This window comes from Acanthopagrus latus, chromosome 20, assembly GCF_904848185.1.
Source record: "Acanthopagrus latus isolate v.2019 chromosome 20, fAcaLat1.1, whole genome shotgun sequence".
In the NCBI taxonomy this organism is placed as follows: domain Eukaryota; kingdom Metazoa; phylum Chordata; class Actinopteri; order Spariformes; family Sparidae; genus Acanthopagrus; species Acanthopagrus latus.
Window position 1 is genome coordinate 4,712,633 of NC_051058.1, and position 16,853 is coordinate 4,729,485.

General features: G+C 40.2%; 1 protein-coding gene across 5 annotated transcripts in view; it reads right to left on the reverse strand.

Annotated features, from left to right (window-relative positions):
• Window positions 1-3,932: 3,932 nt before the first annotated feature.
• spag9b (sperm associated antigen 9b) overlaps window positions 3,933-16,853 on the reverse strand; it is a 41,884-nt gene continuing 28,963 nt past the window's right edge. For 2 of the 5 annotated variants that reach the window (XM_037080721.1, XM_037080726.1), the window contains 17 exons: window positions 16,195-16,251; window positions 14,898-15,077; window positions 14,299-14,428; window positions 14,089-14,178; window positions 13,830-13,991; window positions 12,969-13,140; window positions 12,620-12,829; window positions 11,108-11,264; window positions 10,648-10,776; window positions 10,483-10,563; window positions 10,325-10,392; window positions 10,081-10,229; window positions 8,871-9,042; window positions 8,665-8,778; window positions 8,143-8,322; window positions 6,937-7,068; window positions 3,933-6,847 (listed from right to left, as the gene is read on the reverse strand). In XM_037080721.1, the coding sequence (XP_036936616.1) occupies window positions 6,738-6,847; window positions 6,937-7,068; window positions 8,143-8,322; window positions 8,665-8,778; window positions 8,871-9,042; window positions 10,081-10,229; window positions 10,325-10,392; window positions 10,483-10,563; window positions 10,648-10,776; window positions 11,108-11,264; window positions 12,620-12,829; window positions 12,969-13,140; window positions 13,830-13,991; window positions 14,089-14,178; window positions 14,299-14,428; window positions 14,898-15,077; window positions 16,195-16,251 (2,293 nt within the window). In that variant the 3' untranslated portion in view covers window positions 3,933-6,737. The remainder of the gene's footprint in view (window positions 6,848-6,936; window positions 7,069-8,142; window positions 8,323-8,664; window positions 8,779-8,870; window positions 9,043-10,080; window positions 10,230-10,324; window positions 10,393-10,482; window positions 10,564-10,647; window positions 10,777-11,107; window positions 11,265-12,619; window positions 12,830-12,968; window positions 13,141-13,829; window positions 13,992-14,088; window positions 14,179-14,298; window positions 14,429-14,897; window positions 15,078-16,194; window positions 16,252-16,853) is intronic. The other 3 variants (XM_037080722.1, XM_037080725.1, XM_037080724.1) reach the window with 2 other exon arrangements.

Sequence of the window (16,853 nt, forward strand, 5' to 3'; positions counted from 1 at the left end):
ATATATATATATATATATATATATATATATATATATATATATATATATATATATATATATATAGTTACAAAGAGCATTAGGGTGCATTTAAATGCAGGCTGGGCAGTGTGCATGCAGACATCACCCTTTGGCGTCACAGACATGGGGTCCTCACACTACACAAAGAAAAGACCATGAGGGAAAACCTGGGATGAAAAAGGGAAAGCAGAAGAGCGTGATGAGTGATGAGAAACGATGAGAGGACAGAAACAGACGACGTGTGAAACGAGGGGTGCTCCAGCTGCGTGTTTATCCCGCACCAGGGAAGACTGTGTCGAGCCGGCTGTGATGACGGAGCACACGAGGCCCGTGACATGCAACACAGGCGACAGGCTGCGTAAACACCAAGTCATGGGTGTGTGTGTGTGTGTGTGTGTGTGTGTTGTGTCTCTCCCGGGAGTGAGTGTGTGTTTGTGTCTGTCTGTCTGTCTGTCTGTCTGTTACCCATGATTCATGCTGAATAGATACACCACAGCAAATCTTGCTCGAGGAGAGGGTGAATGTCCGTGTGCAGCGATTCCCCCCCCCCGGTGCGTTTGTCTTCTCATAGCGAAAATGTGGCATTCAGCGAAGTCAGCATCCATCTCATTACACCCGTCTGACCCTCTGTGAAATATAAAAGACTCAGCCTCATTTCAGAGCATCTTCTCTGTAGGACCAACTCGGCGATGCTGAAAACACTTGGTTGCCAACAGTTTCAACAGGATGTAAGATGTTACGGTTGCGATGGAGGCCTGGATAACTCCTTCTTACAACCCTGGAGCCACCATCTGTCCGTCTGAACTGCAGAAATGACTGTAAAATGGTAGTTGGGTTATGCAAACTAGTGGAATATACTTTTATTCATTTTACACAGTTCTGTGGAGTGTTTATAATGACACAAGCTATTAGTTAAATGAATCCCATACAGCCCTGTGTGTTAAAACGTGGGCAGCGAACGCAAGTCCAAATGGTTGATATGTTCCCATCCTGGAGGGTTTGGCAACAGTATAGTTAAGGATCCATTCACTGCAAAATCACCTTCAAGTGAATCTATGCAACTTTGTAGAGGTTACATAACACAGCCTTGCTCATTTCAGAACACTTTTTTCCGTAAACTTGGACATCCTATTGGTAGATGGTAAATCCTAATCTGAAACCATTGGCATTCATATAGAGTTGGACCCCCTTGTGTGGCTATAACAGTCATCGCTCACCAGTGTGTCGTGTATACGTGTAGAAATGTAATGCAGCGATCGATGCAAAAGACAATGGGGGAGTGTTTTTTTTTTCCCTCGCTACATGCTTCAGCACATTTTTGGCCCATTTTGTGATTTTGCACAGTCCACCTCGTCGTAGCAGAGCTGTTCATAGGCACGTTAACTTACTGACCGGGGCAGATCGAGGGCATACATTTCACAAAACCGTAGCAAAGTCAGCTTCCTCTTCATGAAAGAACGCTACACGTTTTTCTGTGGAGATTTTTCTTTGGCTCTGTGTTGGATTTGATGTGCCTGTTGGTAAAGGGCGATAGCTTCAACACCTGAACTCAAGACAAGTGTCAATCAACTTTAGGCCATATAGTATAACTGCCTGCTGGTTTTAGCCTTATATTGAGAACACAGATATCAGAGTGGCACTGATCTTATCAAGTCTTGGAAAGAAAACGTACAAGCGCATTTCGGCCCCACGCATACCAAAAGACAACACTCACCACCACCTTTTGCACAAATATTACACATATATAATATATGTATAAATATCATGAGACCGTATATATATTATTTTTGTTTAAACTTTCATTTTATATACACACTTTCTATATATCTAGTATTTAGGGGCCTTTACTTTCATATAATTCTAGACACCTGAGCTCCAATATGACAATAAATGAACCTTGTACCCTTATTATCTAATATGTCAAAAATATTCCTTTGATTATTGTAAAATTTAATTTATTTTATTAGAGTTTCTATTGGTGCATGTAATCGTGTATCTTATGACAGGAGTTAAAGGACATGTAACTATAGGTCTAAAAAATTCACCGCAGTCACACCAGCGTGTTCTGTATATATATTACTTAACCTCCTAGTCCACTATTATGACTGTGATCCATGACAGCCAGGTGTTCTCCTAAGAGCTTGTAAAGAGATTAAAGCCTCCCTATCTGCCTCTCAGCCTGCTAAGCACCAGTTCAGCCTCACTCAATGGGCTGCAAACCCAGATCTTGAATAGAACCGTGCTGGACCAATCACAGGCAGGGGAGGGGTGCGTCTGTCCTTCCAAAAAAAGTCACTGGGAAAACAGTTTTACTGTGTAGTTCAAGCCTGCCACCTAGTGTTGGCTCCGATAGGTCGAACCTGCAGAACTTCACTGGAATATAAGGTGAAATATGACAAGCAGTAGAGCTTTGAGACAAGCAGGGCTTGCTGTGAAAGGCCTGTCAAACTGACTTCATAGAAGGCAACGCAAACAAAATTAGCACCATAAACAAAGTAAAACAGAATGTTTTGCCAGTTAATTTTGTTTGTATAATTTAAGGCTGCAACCGGTGACTATCTACACCATCAATTCATTTGTCAGTTATTTTCTTGATTGATTAATCAGAAAATTACAACTACGAAAAAAGAAATGCCCATTAATGTTTCCCAAAGCCCAAGGTCACGTCCTCCAATGTCTTGTTTTGTTCATAATCTAAAGATCTACACTACTGTCATAGGAAGGGGCAAAAAAATAAGAAAAAAAAGTCACATTTACAAAGCTGGAATCAGAGAATTTAGACCTTTTTTCCATTTACTCATAAATAATTATAACAATAAACCATATCAAAAAGGTTAGCAACTAATTCAATAGTTGACAACTAATTGTTGCAGCTCTTGTACATGTGCTGAAGATTAATGTACAAGACACATAATGTGAAAGTGTTTGAAGTATCAAACAAGACCCCCCAACAAGTACTTAATGAGGATTTTCAAAAAAGGAGTTATTTTTTCACTTGGGATTGGATTTTATTTTATGGCTGTTGCAACTGAATTGCATTTAAAAGCACCTAATGTATGCTGACTGCATACTGTGCAGATACTGTAATTTGATGCTTAAAAAAAGGTCAGATTTTATGTAGACAATGAGTGCAGCCCACGTCAAAATAGAGAAATCACAACTGGACTTATGCTCTCAGTGCAGCAGTAAAGAGGAACCTGTAGGGCAGAGCTGTGCCTGATTTCAGCCTTTTCTCACTGGTAGTGTTGATCTTAAAAACATGCCTTCAACGGGTCGGAGATTGTCTACCGTGGCGCCATAAAGTCAAAGTCAGTAAAACAAGCTCCACATCTGAAGCGCATCCCAAAATCTAATAGAAGCTGTGGATCAATGAACATTAAAAGCAGACAAACCTTGTCCACAAAAGTTTTAATTGATTGTTAAAAAAAAATAGGTAAGGCTATAGATGTTGCAGAAGTACAAGGTGGTGAGTGTACTGGCAACAGGGAAGAGAGGGAGTCCCCGCCAATGACATGTGTACGCAGATGAGAGGGATAATACCATCCTCCTTTGGAGAGGGCGTGGCTCTCCATCATGCTGTGACGGGATGAAACTGCCCACTTGCTGACTTAAGTTTTACATTTTTCTTGCATTGGAGCTGAAAACTGAATGTGTCAGGGTCTGTGGACGGGCTGCAGGGCTTCTACTTAAAAACAAACAAACAAACAAACCACGGTCTTTAGCAGCCCCCCCCCCAACCAACCACACACACACACACACACACACACACACACACACACACACACACACACACACACACACACACACACCTCTGCACTTGCAGACATAGTGCATAGCAGGATATGGTTAACCCAGAAAAAACAAATTCATATAATTTCAACAGCTGTTTGTCAAAGCAATAACCCCAAACCATGTTCATGTTTCATACATATATAATCATATATATTTTCATATTCAATGTACAAAGATACATTCTGAATTGCAAAGGCTCAATCATTGTAAATAAATACTGCAATGGCTAAACTGCAATAACATTTCTCTCCACTCCTGAAGAGAAGAGACACACGCATACATACTCACACACTCTCATGATGAAGACATGCCTCCTCTGATACTGTTCAATACTAAGTACTGGTATACAGAGACCAGACACACAGCCTTATATTATACCCAAAATGAACATATTGTGCACTGTCCTCAGAGAGCACAGTCTAAAAGAAATACAAAAAAGAAAAGTTAATAAGAAAGAATTAAAACATTTTGATTTTCAACATCATCTGAAATAATCAATTTGCTGAGAGTGTGGCAAAACAAAAAATGTTAATGTTTGAATTTTTACCTCTAAATGTCAAGGTAAGTAACTTAAAGTGGGATTATGAAATCCTTAGTGTGGCTGCTTGTTTTTTTTTTTCCTCGCATAGTAACAGGTCAAGCACATTCTCCTCTCTCATATCTAGAAAATATTACAATTTCCTAATATGAAAGTCTAAAAATATATCTTATCTATTAACCAGGATTTCTGTTACAAAAACTTGCACATTTTCTGCATGGAGGCAGACTCAAACATGCTGCTAGAGAGTGCCATGTTAAAATGTGACACTAGTATTGTTTCAGCATTCTTTAACCTTTGGTAGCCAACGTAACATACTTTCAAGAAAAAATAAATACTTTGTCACACCTGAAAAGCCTATAAGTTAGTCCTTTCAAACCTTGATACCTAAGGCATGTTTTTAAAGTGTCTACAAGCTGGGTGTGGGTGGACTGAGAGCAGAGGACTGGCAGAAAGCTGCATTAGTGTTGGATTTAATACCAGTCTGTGGATTTTTCAGCACTGCAATCGAAGGAGGACAGATTTACGATGTGCAGTGGTAGATGTAGCAGCTGCTGCTTTTTATTTCAGAATTACAAGTTCTGTGAATGGAATTTTGTCAGTGAGTTAGGCTCCAGTTTGCGCTGCTCATGTTTTATCATTACATTCAAGTCACAAGTTAATTATCTAATTTTCTGAACGAGCATTACCTGGTGATCTTTGAACAAGACTCACAGTCTATATTTACGTTTGCTGCTGTGCGAAGCTGTATTCAAGCACAGTGGAGCTTATGAAAATGCTAGCCTGTTAATGTTCAGCAGACATAATGCTGCGTTCCAGATAACTTGAAACTCCTAAATGTCTGACCTCCTACTGGTACTACTCCAAGCTGGAATTTCTAATGGTAACCTCAGGGCAAATGCCTCTACCCTGACTTCGTATGAGAGCAGTTGTCTGACATCAAACAACAATGGCGGCAGCCATGCAGAGGTGGTAGAATGTATTTGTAGATGACTGTAATTGTATTGGTCTAATAAATGAAATATGTAGATATGTTGGCAAGTAACAAAGTGCAGTAAAATAAAATGTATCCACTTTTTTCCTAACACATATGATTCCTTGAATTACAAGTGTTACTTCCAGCATTAACAGAACCAGTGTTTTCCATAGTAATAGTGCATGAATCGTCTTAGAGTGATTGGTATGGTGCATCATTCATTCACAAAGATCTTGGTTGCTATCTTCATCAAGTAATACTACTAACACTATAATTATTGCTTAGCCCACTTAGCTAACACTTCTAAAGAGCTAAAAGTGCTACTAGTGTGTCAGTTATTCTGATACTTCATTAGTAGCTATCTGCATTGAGCACCAGAAGAATCAACCATAATTGTTTTCCCAGTCTGACTTCTGACATTGACTGGAATGCAGCATTAGGCACAGCAATGCTTTAAGCTGAATGCTAATGTTAGCATGATAACATGTGGACAATGAATATGCTTAGCAGGTATTTTGTTGATTGATTTGGTTGATTTGTTCACTCTCTAGGGTTAGGGTGTTAAAATCTGGGTTTTCAAAAGATTGCCAGTTTTGGAAATCAGATTGCTTAGCTCTTTGACTGAAATGTAACAGTAATACATGCATGAGAGGCATAAACTGGAGCGCAACATCTAGGATATTATGAGAAATATGGAGCCATCCTCTGCTCAAACAGATACCAACCACATGAATCTGATCAACTGCATTCAACTAAGAGAAATCTGGCGATCAATTAAATTTGACTTGCATACAATCAAAAGCGGAGTTCTCAAAGGATGAAAAACATGGAATCTGTCCAGAATCCCACATGACTTGCTTCCACATGGTTGCAGTGGCCTTACATTATTGAATGGCAATAAGGGAGCTCACCGGTGATTATTTTCAGTTCTGACCGATATCTGACTGATTTAGAATCAGGTCAAGTTCAGCATGGGCATACAATAAATGAACTGAGTGAAGGGGAACTGGAAATGTCTGGAGTAAAATTCATTGTATCTGCGGAGCAAATATAACAAACTAAAAGTTCTGTAGCCAATAACAGCTTTACCTCAAATAATATTAAAATGAAAGAGGCATAATGACAGATTGTAATTTAAATCCATACAATATAAAAAAAAAAGAACAAATAAGAGCAAACAACTTAGAATAAAACGATAACATGCAGTTGGATCTGTTTGCACTGCTTCAGTCCAGTTTACCACTGAGTAGCTCTCAGAGCAGTTTTTGCTCGTTTCACTCTTATTGTTCAGGTGTGAGGAAGAAAAAAGTGCTGATCAAACTCGTGCCTGCAGAGGAACGTCGTCCATCTGAACTCCTCCTGCATGGCAGCAGAGTTTAAAGAAAAAGGCAAATCAAAATCCCGGGTCAGAGTTCAGTCCTCGTTGGCCAGGACCTGCCAGACGATGAGGTGGCTGCGCTCGGCTTTACCCTGCAGTTTCATGGGGGGGTCCTCGCCTTCCTCCACCTCACCGTCCTCATCACCTAAACACAAACAGAGACATCATATTTGTCTCTTGATCTGCTGCAGTGATTACAGGGATGTTTTTATCTATTACATGTAGCTCACTCACCCATCCTAAAGTCGATGTAGCCCTCTCCGCCACTCATCATCAACATGGATTTGGTTCCTTCCTGAGTTGTGACATCTGTTGCCTTGTCACCTGCTGCCTCTCCTCCACAGGACACAGATGGAATAGCGTGACCTGAAAGCACAGAGACATAGAACTGTGAATAACAGCAATTAAGTCCAGATTGTGTTTTTTTGGAACAGACCGTCTTTTCTGTGTACTGTACTTAATGATATCTCAGTGCTCTGGCACACTAGTTTTAATCTGCATTATGTAGTATGAGAAGTAAATGTTTTTATTTACTTATTTATTTTTTACATTTTATACACATATAGAAGGTCTTTGTTTACATGGACCCCATTAATCCACTCATAATCAGATTAACAGCCCAATCACAATAAAAAACAGCTCATGTAACCACCTCAGTCAGAGAAGACTGATCCAATCTGGCCTGATCAGAATATCAAAAAGAGTATAAACCTGTGATAATCCGTTCAATAGAAAAATTTAGCACTTGATCTGATCATTTCTCTGGTGAAATTAAATATGTTCTCTCTGTGCAATAGCAAAACAGAACTGGTCTGTGGCCGATTCAACTTTTTTGTTGGAGATACTGAAAGATTTATAGATTATACAGCGCATTAATGGTCAACTAGTTGTTCAGATAAGTGCTTAAAAAGATGAACAAAGTCAGAAAATAGTGAGCCAGAAAAAAATAAAAATAAAAATAACCACAGATATTACTTCCATGCAGTACTTGATGTGGTTCCATCTTGAAAAGTGTTAAACAGATGGAGTTTTGATAGAGAATACATTTTCTTCTTCTACTTCTATCGTTTAATTTCTTGGGGATTTGACCCTTCACAGTGAGTTATTCAGTGCTTTAGGGCAAGTAAACACACATCTTACAGGATCACTTCCTTTAAAATCCATGAAAATAGTTCAGTTGGAATCTTTAATAAATGTCATCTCAAATGAAGAATATTTTTCATGTAATCACAGCAAGTGATATCTCACTTGATTTTACTCTAAAATTATTTTCATCACATATCGCAAGAGTAAGTCAGTAACAACTAAATGGAAGCTTTTCACAACTATTCCTAAATATTTTAAAAGGAAAAATAATATCCATCAAAAAGGAAAGATGAGGTGCATCTAAAATAAAGAGTTGGATGGAAACGTTCAGAAATAACATAGAGTTTTGTTTACCTGGGACAGCTGTGAAGAACTTGACAGCATCTCTGTGACCATGGAAAGAGAGCTGAGCATGAGCCATGGAGCAGTATGGAACAAATGTCCCAGTGGTCACTTTGTCACCGCTGTCATCCCCGTAGACACGAACTACACTTCCTGGTTGGTTGCTCGCTGTCTTGGCTACCTTGTTGGCAGCTGATGGAATGGAGGAAATAGGAGAGAAACGATGGAGGGAATAAAAAAAAAATACAGTCTGTATAATCCAATTTCAAGACAAGAGAATGCACTGTTTAATTAGTCAGATATATGTGATTTTATTGTTGGATGTATTATAAGCATAATACCATCCAAAATGACAAAAAACAAATATTCAGTGTTAATATTTTGCAGTACTAACTTGTAGTGAGTGAACAGAAGGACTTAAGATGGGTGAAAACATTTCTCTGACAGAACTGTGCGGTGTGAATGGGTGTGTCAAAATGAGTCTAACCCTATAAAAAAATGAACAAAGAAAAACATCTATCAGTCTAGACTTACTCTCTGTCAGAGGGATGGAGATGATGACTCCATTGCCAGTGCCGATCCACAGACGATTACATGACACCATGAGAGCTGTGATCCTCACAAAAGAGAAGCCTAGTTTTCCTGTACCTGTAGAAAAAGGTATGAAGGACACATTCAAACCAAATCTGAGCGTTTTGTGTGTGTACACTTGAGGGTGAATACTTGTGTTATGAACTGACCCAGCATCTTGCTGACATAGGGCTCAATGTCAACGTCCTGAAGGTGCTGGAAGGTGTGGGCATGGAACAGCCTGAGGGTAGAGTCCAGTCTGATGGACACCCAGATGCCATCGCCGTCCCAAGCCAGCTGACGCACCTGGCTGTCCTTACGAGGGTGGGCGTCAAATGACTTCTGCAAAGGAAAAAGAGAATACGTAGATATGGATGCGTGTAAGAGGAGTGCAGGAGAAACAGCATTATTATCAGGACTGTCCAGTAAAACATGTTTAGTGCTTTGACGCTGATATGATACTGATACGAAAATGAAGACAGAAAGCGAGACAACAGCTACCGTCTGTGACATCCACACCTTTAAAGTCTCAAAAGTAAACCTGACAAGCAAGGGAGTGTTGAGCTTGCATGCAGAGAGTCAAACCTGCACTTGTCATAGCCCCTGTAATCGTGGATCGCATTTGTGCATTTGGAGCACCAAGTCTTCCTTGCGAAAGATGGTTTTCCGCTCGAGGATACTGTTCTATGCACTCATATCATGTGCAGGTACCTGATTTTTTTATGTTGGCAGGTGTGGAGGACCAATTAAAAGCCACCAAATATGTCCATGTATTGCTCCTTAATAGTTCTGTAGTGTAGTGCACCATCGCCTTCCTTTCCAGAAAAAAAAACTTGAAAATACATTTTTAGATACAGATTTGGATGTTGAATGGCAACAGTTAATGTTTTGGGTCAGCCCTCATTACTATCACACTGTCAAGTGAAGTTAAGACAGAGCGCAGTTGAAAACAATTGTTTTCTGCCTCAAATAAAACCTTGACAGAAATAAAATAATTCTGAATGTCTTTGCTTCTATTCTGCCTTTCTAAATGAATGGAGTTTAGCAACAACAAGATGATGGGATGTCAGGATTTCAGGTCAGCTTTGGCCAATTTTTTATGGTTTTTAAAGTTTCATGCCCTGGCTCGATTATGTCACACACAACAATGATTCTCTCTTTCGCTCTAAAGCCAGCCTGATGGTCTAGCAGTCAGTAAAGTATTAAATAATACAAAACTTGCAAAATGGGAGCTTCTTAAAATCCTGAATAATTCTGTGGAGATGACTTCATTGTGGAGACACTGAGTAATTATGGAAACAGATTAAAAAAAAAGGAGCAGAACTCTAAATTGGACACACTAACATTCATTCAAATCAATGAGTGAGGGCTGAGTTCTACCTCGATCTTCATGGCTTTGGGCTGCACCACAATGATCTTGTTCCGGTAGCCACACCACACCTTGTCATGTACTACAGTCATGCACCGGATGGAGTGGTGTTGTCTCCCCAAGTCTAACAGGTGGTAGTTGGTCAGGTCCCACTGTCCATCTGACACACACAAGAAGTCAAAGGTTAGATTTGCAGAAACATGCTACATCAGTTAGATTTGACTTGTTTATCTGATGAAGCTTATATCTCCTCACCTACTCCTCTGTGGAAAATGGCTACAGTGCCATCAGAGAGACCCACCAATACACGACCTTTCACATGCCTGTGGGACAAACACAAACATTTCAAAAACCACATGCTGCAAAAAGGAAGGAAAAAAAGGAAGATCCATCATTCATTTCACTCTACTTACACTATGCCGAGCACAGAATCCTTCAGCTTTATAGAATGGAGGCACTTCTTCCACTGAGCCACAGATGAGTGCACATACACACTAGAATCACAAACTCAATCATTAGATTTCTTGAATTCTGGCCATATATATACACAGTAAGTGAAACGTACATTCTACACTCACCATCCATTCTGTGCTCCGAGCCACATGGTGGGCAGAACGCTGCTCATTTTCTGAGCCTCTTCCCTCATCAGGTCCTGCTCCTCTGCTGTGGGATTTGAACTCACACCATCTTTTACTAGGTCACTCTCCCTGGTTATCAGAGACACACAAAAAGAGTGAATAATTCCCCATCTGATGTCACGATAGTCAGTAAACAAGGAAAGAAACAAGTGTAGCTCTTAGCCTTATAAACAGTCAAAACACTCACAGCCACCCAGTGATGTAGCAAAAGTATTTGACTTTCATTCAGTACAGTACTAATCTACCATCACACAAATATGTATTACACTATGTGGTTTACAGCGATTAGATGTCATTGCTTAGTGGGTTTGTTGATAGTTGTAGTGATGAGATTGGCATTTTAGTGAAACAGACTGAATTGTAATAACGCTGTGTTGGGTAATGGGCCTCCTGATGTTACCTCTGAGAGTAGTTGGACAGAGCCTCTGCAGTCTGCTGAGCTCCCAGTGGATCAGTGAAGATGTGCTCTGTGTAGGCTTCCCTCAAGCTCTCCCTATGGTCTTCAGGCCCTGCGCTGGCCTCTGTCGCCTCTGTTGCTTCTTCTGCTGGTCTGGAGTCTGTACAGAGAATCATTTTTACTGTATGTGCCAGAATGTGAAGCATGTCCTTCCCTCACTAAACAAGAGATTGTCCTGCCTGTCTCTTTCTTTTTATGCTCTTCAGAACTGACAGTTATCATCTTTCTTTTACTCTTTCACTTCATCACATAGCCAAACGACGATGAATGCATTTCTGCTTTATCAAAACATAGTCTGGGCCTGTGCTGATCAAGCATCTCAGAGGACATTAGTCCCAACTGGCTTAAAGCTCTCAGAGTAACACATTTCAGGTTCTATTCTATTCTGCTGGACTCACACTGGATCAGGCATGATGGCATTCATTTTGGCTGTAGTGGTGCTGGCTGCTGGGGGCTCCAGAAAAAATGCAATAGTTGAGTTGAAACCATCTCAACTTTTGGAGAAACGTAGCCTGACGTCACATTTCTGTAGCCAGTCATATAAACTGGCAATCAAACTCACAGCATGAATGACTGAAACCACAGTGGACTGTAATGTAATGTGTGGTGTGTGTTCAGTCAGTTTGGCATTCTGCACCACTTTAACAAAAGAGATCACTGCAGGACCGGCATGCTTAACCTATAGAGTCATGACAACAGACAGGCAGAGACATTTCTCTGTGTGACGTGATTTTTCACTTGTGATCACTCAGTTGGATCCCGTGCCCCAGTTTAAAACACACATTAATTATCTGCCTGGCATCCTGGTTGTTTACTTGTATTTTTAATCCATCGATGAGGACAAACCAACACCAGCCTTTCAGCAAAATGTTAAGCTGAGTTCCCCAACACCTCACACACTTGGACCACAGAGTGACACCCCTACACTGCCACACAACCGGAATTCATGTGAACGTACCCCAAGGCCTTGAAATAAGAGCCTTATAGAAACTTTCTAAACTTAATTATTTATTAAGTCACTGCGTCCCAGTCAAATATTTTCTTTTCTTGACCTTTTGTGAGTTATTATTGTTGACTTATTCAACCAAAAAGCTAACTTGCAGCTTGTACACAAAATACAGGGACTATCAGACTTCCCCCTCTTGATGTGTGATAGTGCTAACTTCAGTGGACATCACCTAAATACGTTTTTTTGACAAAACATCAACATTGTTCTTTCTTCACATTCTGTTAATAATGTTTTAAACATTTTTTGAATGTTTTAAACTAAAATTCCCACCATAACTTACACATATATTTAATTTGTAAACAATTATACAAGTGGCATGTCAAAAACTCAAACCACTTATAGCCCATTGTGAATCGCTCATTAGTCAATAAGTCCTATACAGGCCTTCATCACCAAAAATCAAATAAGATCAGGTCTAATGACATTATACTGTTAACATCTCTGACCAGTTTCTCCATCTTTTCCTGGACTGATGGCTGTCTGAGGAATAGCTGCTGCCCCTTCAACATCACAGCCAACAACAGTGATGCCTCCCAGAATGGCATCGCCACCTGTTGAGCTACTACTGGTTGACTGTGAACTGCCATCTCCTGCAGGACCAGTCTCAGAGTTTGGAGCTACTTCCTCACCAGCAGGGTAGTCAGTCTCTCTAGCACCTAAGCAAAGACAAATATAATCACAAAGAAGAAAACACTCAGTTCCTCATAACAATTCCACTGAACGTAAAACAAATGCTCCGCCCACAGACATTAGTAAAAAGATCCTTTTTTCATGTGCACATGTTCATTTGCTGACCTGGTACACTGGCGATGCATAGGACATGGGAATTGCACACAAAGAAGCTCTCCAGGATGTTTCCAGGCTGGTTGGCGTCAATCACAACAGCTTTAGTAGTGGCCTGGGTGCTGGTACAGATCCAAACCAGCGATGACATCTCTTCCTGCTGCCGCAACTCTTTCTGCTGATCCTGCAAACAAAAGAAGGCACTGAACGTGAGATATTGTTCATATGTCCGGAGTCTCAAACTCTGCCACTGTTGTTACTGTCATCTCATAGTAGGGCGACCACAGCGAGAGAGGATGCCTTTTCATAACTTATATTTTGCACTTTCACACTCTTGTCAGTGAAGCTTAAAAAAAGGAGAGGACTGAGACACTTGTGTTGTGCTTGTTGTACAACGTTGTGTTGACGCTTCATACCAAGACCAATTCACACACGTATTAGTAAAGAATTAAATACATTTACAAAGTGATATTGTCTGCTTGCCTTATCAGGTAAGTGTAAAGCTAACAAATACCTGCAACACTAGTCCCAGACATATGTAAAATTGATCGACTGTCAAAAAATGCTGAATCTGACCACTGTTATTTTCTGTGGACGCATTCTGATGAACAACAATGGTGCTAACTGAACACATATTTCCTGTGACAAGTTTACTTCAAAATGAAAGTCAACTTGTTGATAAAAACAATAATTTTGCAGGCTGGATTATATTATATTTTTGACATCAGGTCGCAGGCTGGGTGGAAGGGAGGGGGCCAGCAGTTTGAGACCCCTGGTGTATGTCAGTGTGTGTCTTCATAGCTCTAGATACCATATGCTTATTCTTATCACCTCATGGAATAAAACAATGAAACAACTAGATTGTGTGTCTACCTTGATTTCTTGATCCAGTTTATCTAGGCTGCTCTGAGACCCTTTTTTCTTTTTAGGGCTCTCTGGTCCAGGCACATCACTGTAAAACACACTGGCTCCTATGATGGAACCTCCATCTCTGGTTTTACCTCCAGAAAGGTTCACACCAGCAGCACACCACAGCTAAAGACACAGTTAAAACAGTCAAATACAATAAGATACATCAACATTAAACAACATTAAAAGAATAGCAATTACACCAACAAGCTGGAGGAAATACCTTCATAGAAGCATCTTTTTCATCCAGTGGTCTGAGGAAGACAGGAACAGGTAGATTCTTCATCTTACCCTCTGCCTGACCACCATTGGCCTAGAAAAATAAAATAAAAACAGCACTACTGCATTACAATTTGTTTTAGTTATAGCTTTTGATCACAATATTTGAACGATCATCTGAAGACATCTGAAGTACTATCACTCATCTCCTTACTTTGTATTTCTTCGGCAGACTCCAGCCGTAAGCCTGCACTCTGCCATCCTCCTTCTGGACGTGGGCTTTGACCTGCTGGTACTGAGCTCTCTTCTGCTCTCGCCTGGACACCACATTATCAGCTGCCACTCTGCAGGAAAGAACAGCAGCTCAATGACAAAGATGTCTATTGTTGGATAGTCGGGCTTAAAAATTAAAGCTTTAACTTAGAGAGTTATAGTGAGCAGTTTTTTGAGTGGGTGCTTTCATGCCTGTATTTTTGGTCAGGAAAGAAGAAATTACACATTGCTGTCAAAAGGTGTTGACATTAAAGGTCCCACATTGTGGAAAGTGAGATTCCCATTTCTTATTTGGTTAGTTAGTTTTGGTTATATTTAGTTATGTTTATTGTAGCTTTTAAATGTACGCTAAAAAAAAACATATCTGCTGTCAAAAACTCCTGTTGGTGAGTCCACTGAGACCCAGCTTCTTATGCTATCTCTGTTAAGTTGTTTCAAAGTGTAATTAAAATCTGAGATCCTTTTTAGAGGTGTTGATAGTTCATGAATGGCCTGTTACTCCTAATCAATAGCATGACATGTTTTTACTGTCCGACTTACTCCTCATTGAGGAAATCAAAGGCTTTGCTTTTGTCAGTGGGCAGCTGCTGCAGGGTGCTGCTCCTCTTTTTGACGGATGGCTGAATCTGAGAGGTGGGTGCGTTGTACTTGACGTTCACCGGGGCTTCAGTTGCTGGCTTCTTGGCTGCTCCGCCCGACGAACTAAATAAACGGCTGAAACTGGAGGTGTAAGGATGGGGAAGTGGGGAGGAGAGAGAAAAAGAAAGCAGACGGACAAACATATAGAGGGGTGGACACAAGCAGTAGCTCCGGCAGCAGAGGAACATTTAAGGGTAAAGAGGTACCTTTCCCATGCCAACACACCATGCCAGCTTTCACACAGGTAGCAATTAGACAATGAATTCTAGACTCAATTGACCCATCTCCCAAAGAGCAATGCATCAGAGTAGCTGTCCTCCTACAGTGCTGCAGGGCAGGGTTAATATTATGCTCGACTAGGACATTAGTCAGCAACACAGAACACTGGACAAGAACGCTTTTCAACTGCACCTAACTCAGATCACACTGTAGTTATCACATTACACACGTTTACATATACATACATATAGGAACACATGTTAAGCGTGTCTCTAATGAATACTTAATCAGTCATCTGTAACTTAAAGATAAGAAATAGGCTTTGGTAGTTCTATCTTTATGAGCATATTTCACTCCACCCATATTCCTAACTGCCCTCTCATCTCCATAGCACTGTTCCCAACACACCTCCTGCACACAGACATCACAACATCAGGCAGAATATAGAGGGACACACAGAAACAGGGCAGGAGAGATGGTAGATATATCAGATTTTGCTTCTCTTACACACAGATGTCCCATTCTTGATGCCAAAAACCTGCCACCGAATGAATGTCCTTCAGTCCAAACCAAACTCATTCCTTATGACACTCAAGAAAGGAGAGCCGGGGTCATAACAAGAAGTCAGATTTAATTCCTCTATTAAGGAAAGTGTTTTCTTCCAACCTCAGTTCTCTCAAATGTTTCACATCTTATGCATAATAAATTATTCAAATAAATAGTTAAAGACAGTTGTGGCAGCAAAGCAGCTCAGATCTGAGATCAGAGCTTCCTGGCTGGCTCTCCTTTGTTGTCATGATGAAAATAACAGAAGCCAAGTCAAGTTAGACACCGTTGGCATGTCAACAGTTTACCTACATTCTGGAGGAATCATCCATACAACATGGAATACAAAAGAAAAGCAAAACGAAACATGATTAACAGTCCTTGTAGTCTGATGGTATCTAAGAGCTGAGGTAAAAAGAAAAGAGAAGCTTACAACTGCCAGAGGCTGGATTTCTTCTTCTCTGGAAGAGCTGGATTCTCCTTTGAGGCCCTGTAGAAGACATTTCACTTTTAATTAAACTTAATGTTTTAAATTAGGTTTTTATAGACAAATCTTCGGTTTTCTGTGAAACATCAAACCACACTCTGACAGCTTTTATTGTACAGTACGTCTGTTGTTGACGCTTTGTGTGGATGTGTGTGTCAAGGATCAAGACACAGGAACCAGGGAATTATATTAAACCGCAGCAGTATTTCATGAACAAATCAAACAATATGTAAAAAGTAATTGGGCATATTAGATAGAAAGAAAGAAAAAAGGTAGATTTAGTTAGTTTGTTTAATTGGATTTCTCTGATCTGGCTACATAAACCAGCAGAATGACAACTTCACATCAGCTCAACAGTGAACAGAGAGCTGTCAACTCGATTACAAAGATAAACCAGATAAACTGACTTCCCAACACTTTGTCTCATCATATCTACACCATTAAGCTGTTAGACATACAATATCCTTAAGTAATGTACGGTGCACTGCTAATGTATTATGTAATAATGAAAGCTAAACTGATTAATTTTAGCCAAAGGCACATTTAAACTTCTCGCTAACTAATTTGACCTCTACCATAAGCTGGATATTCTATTAAATTGAGGT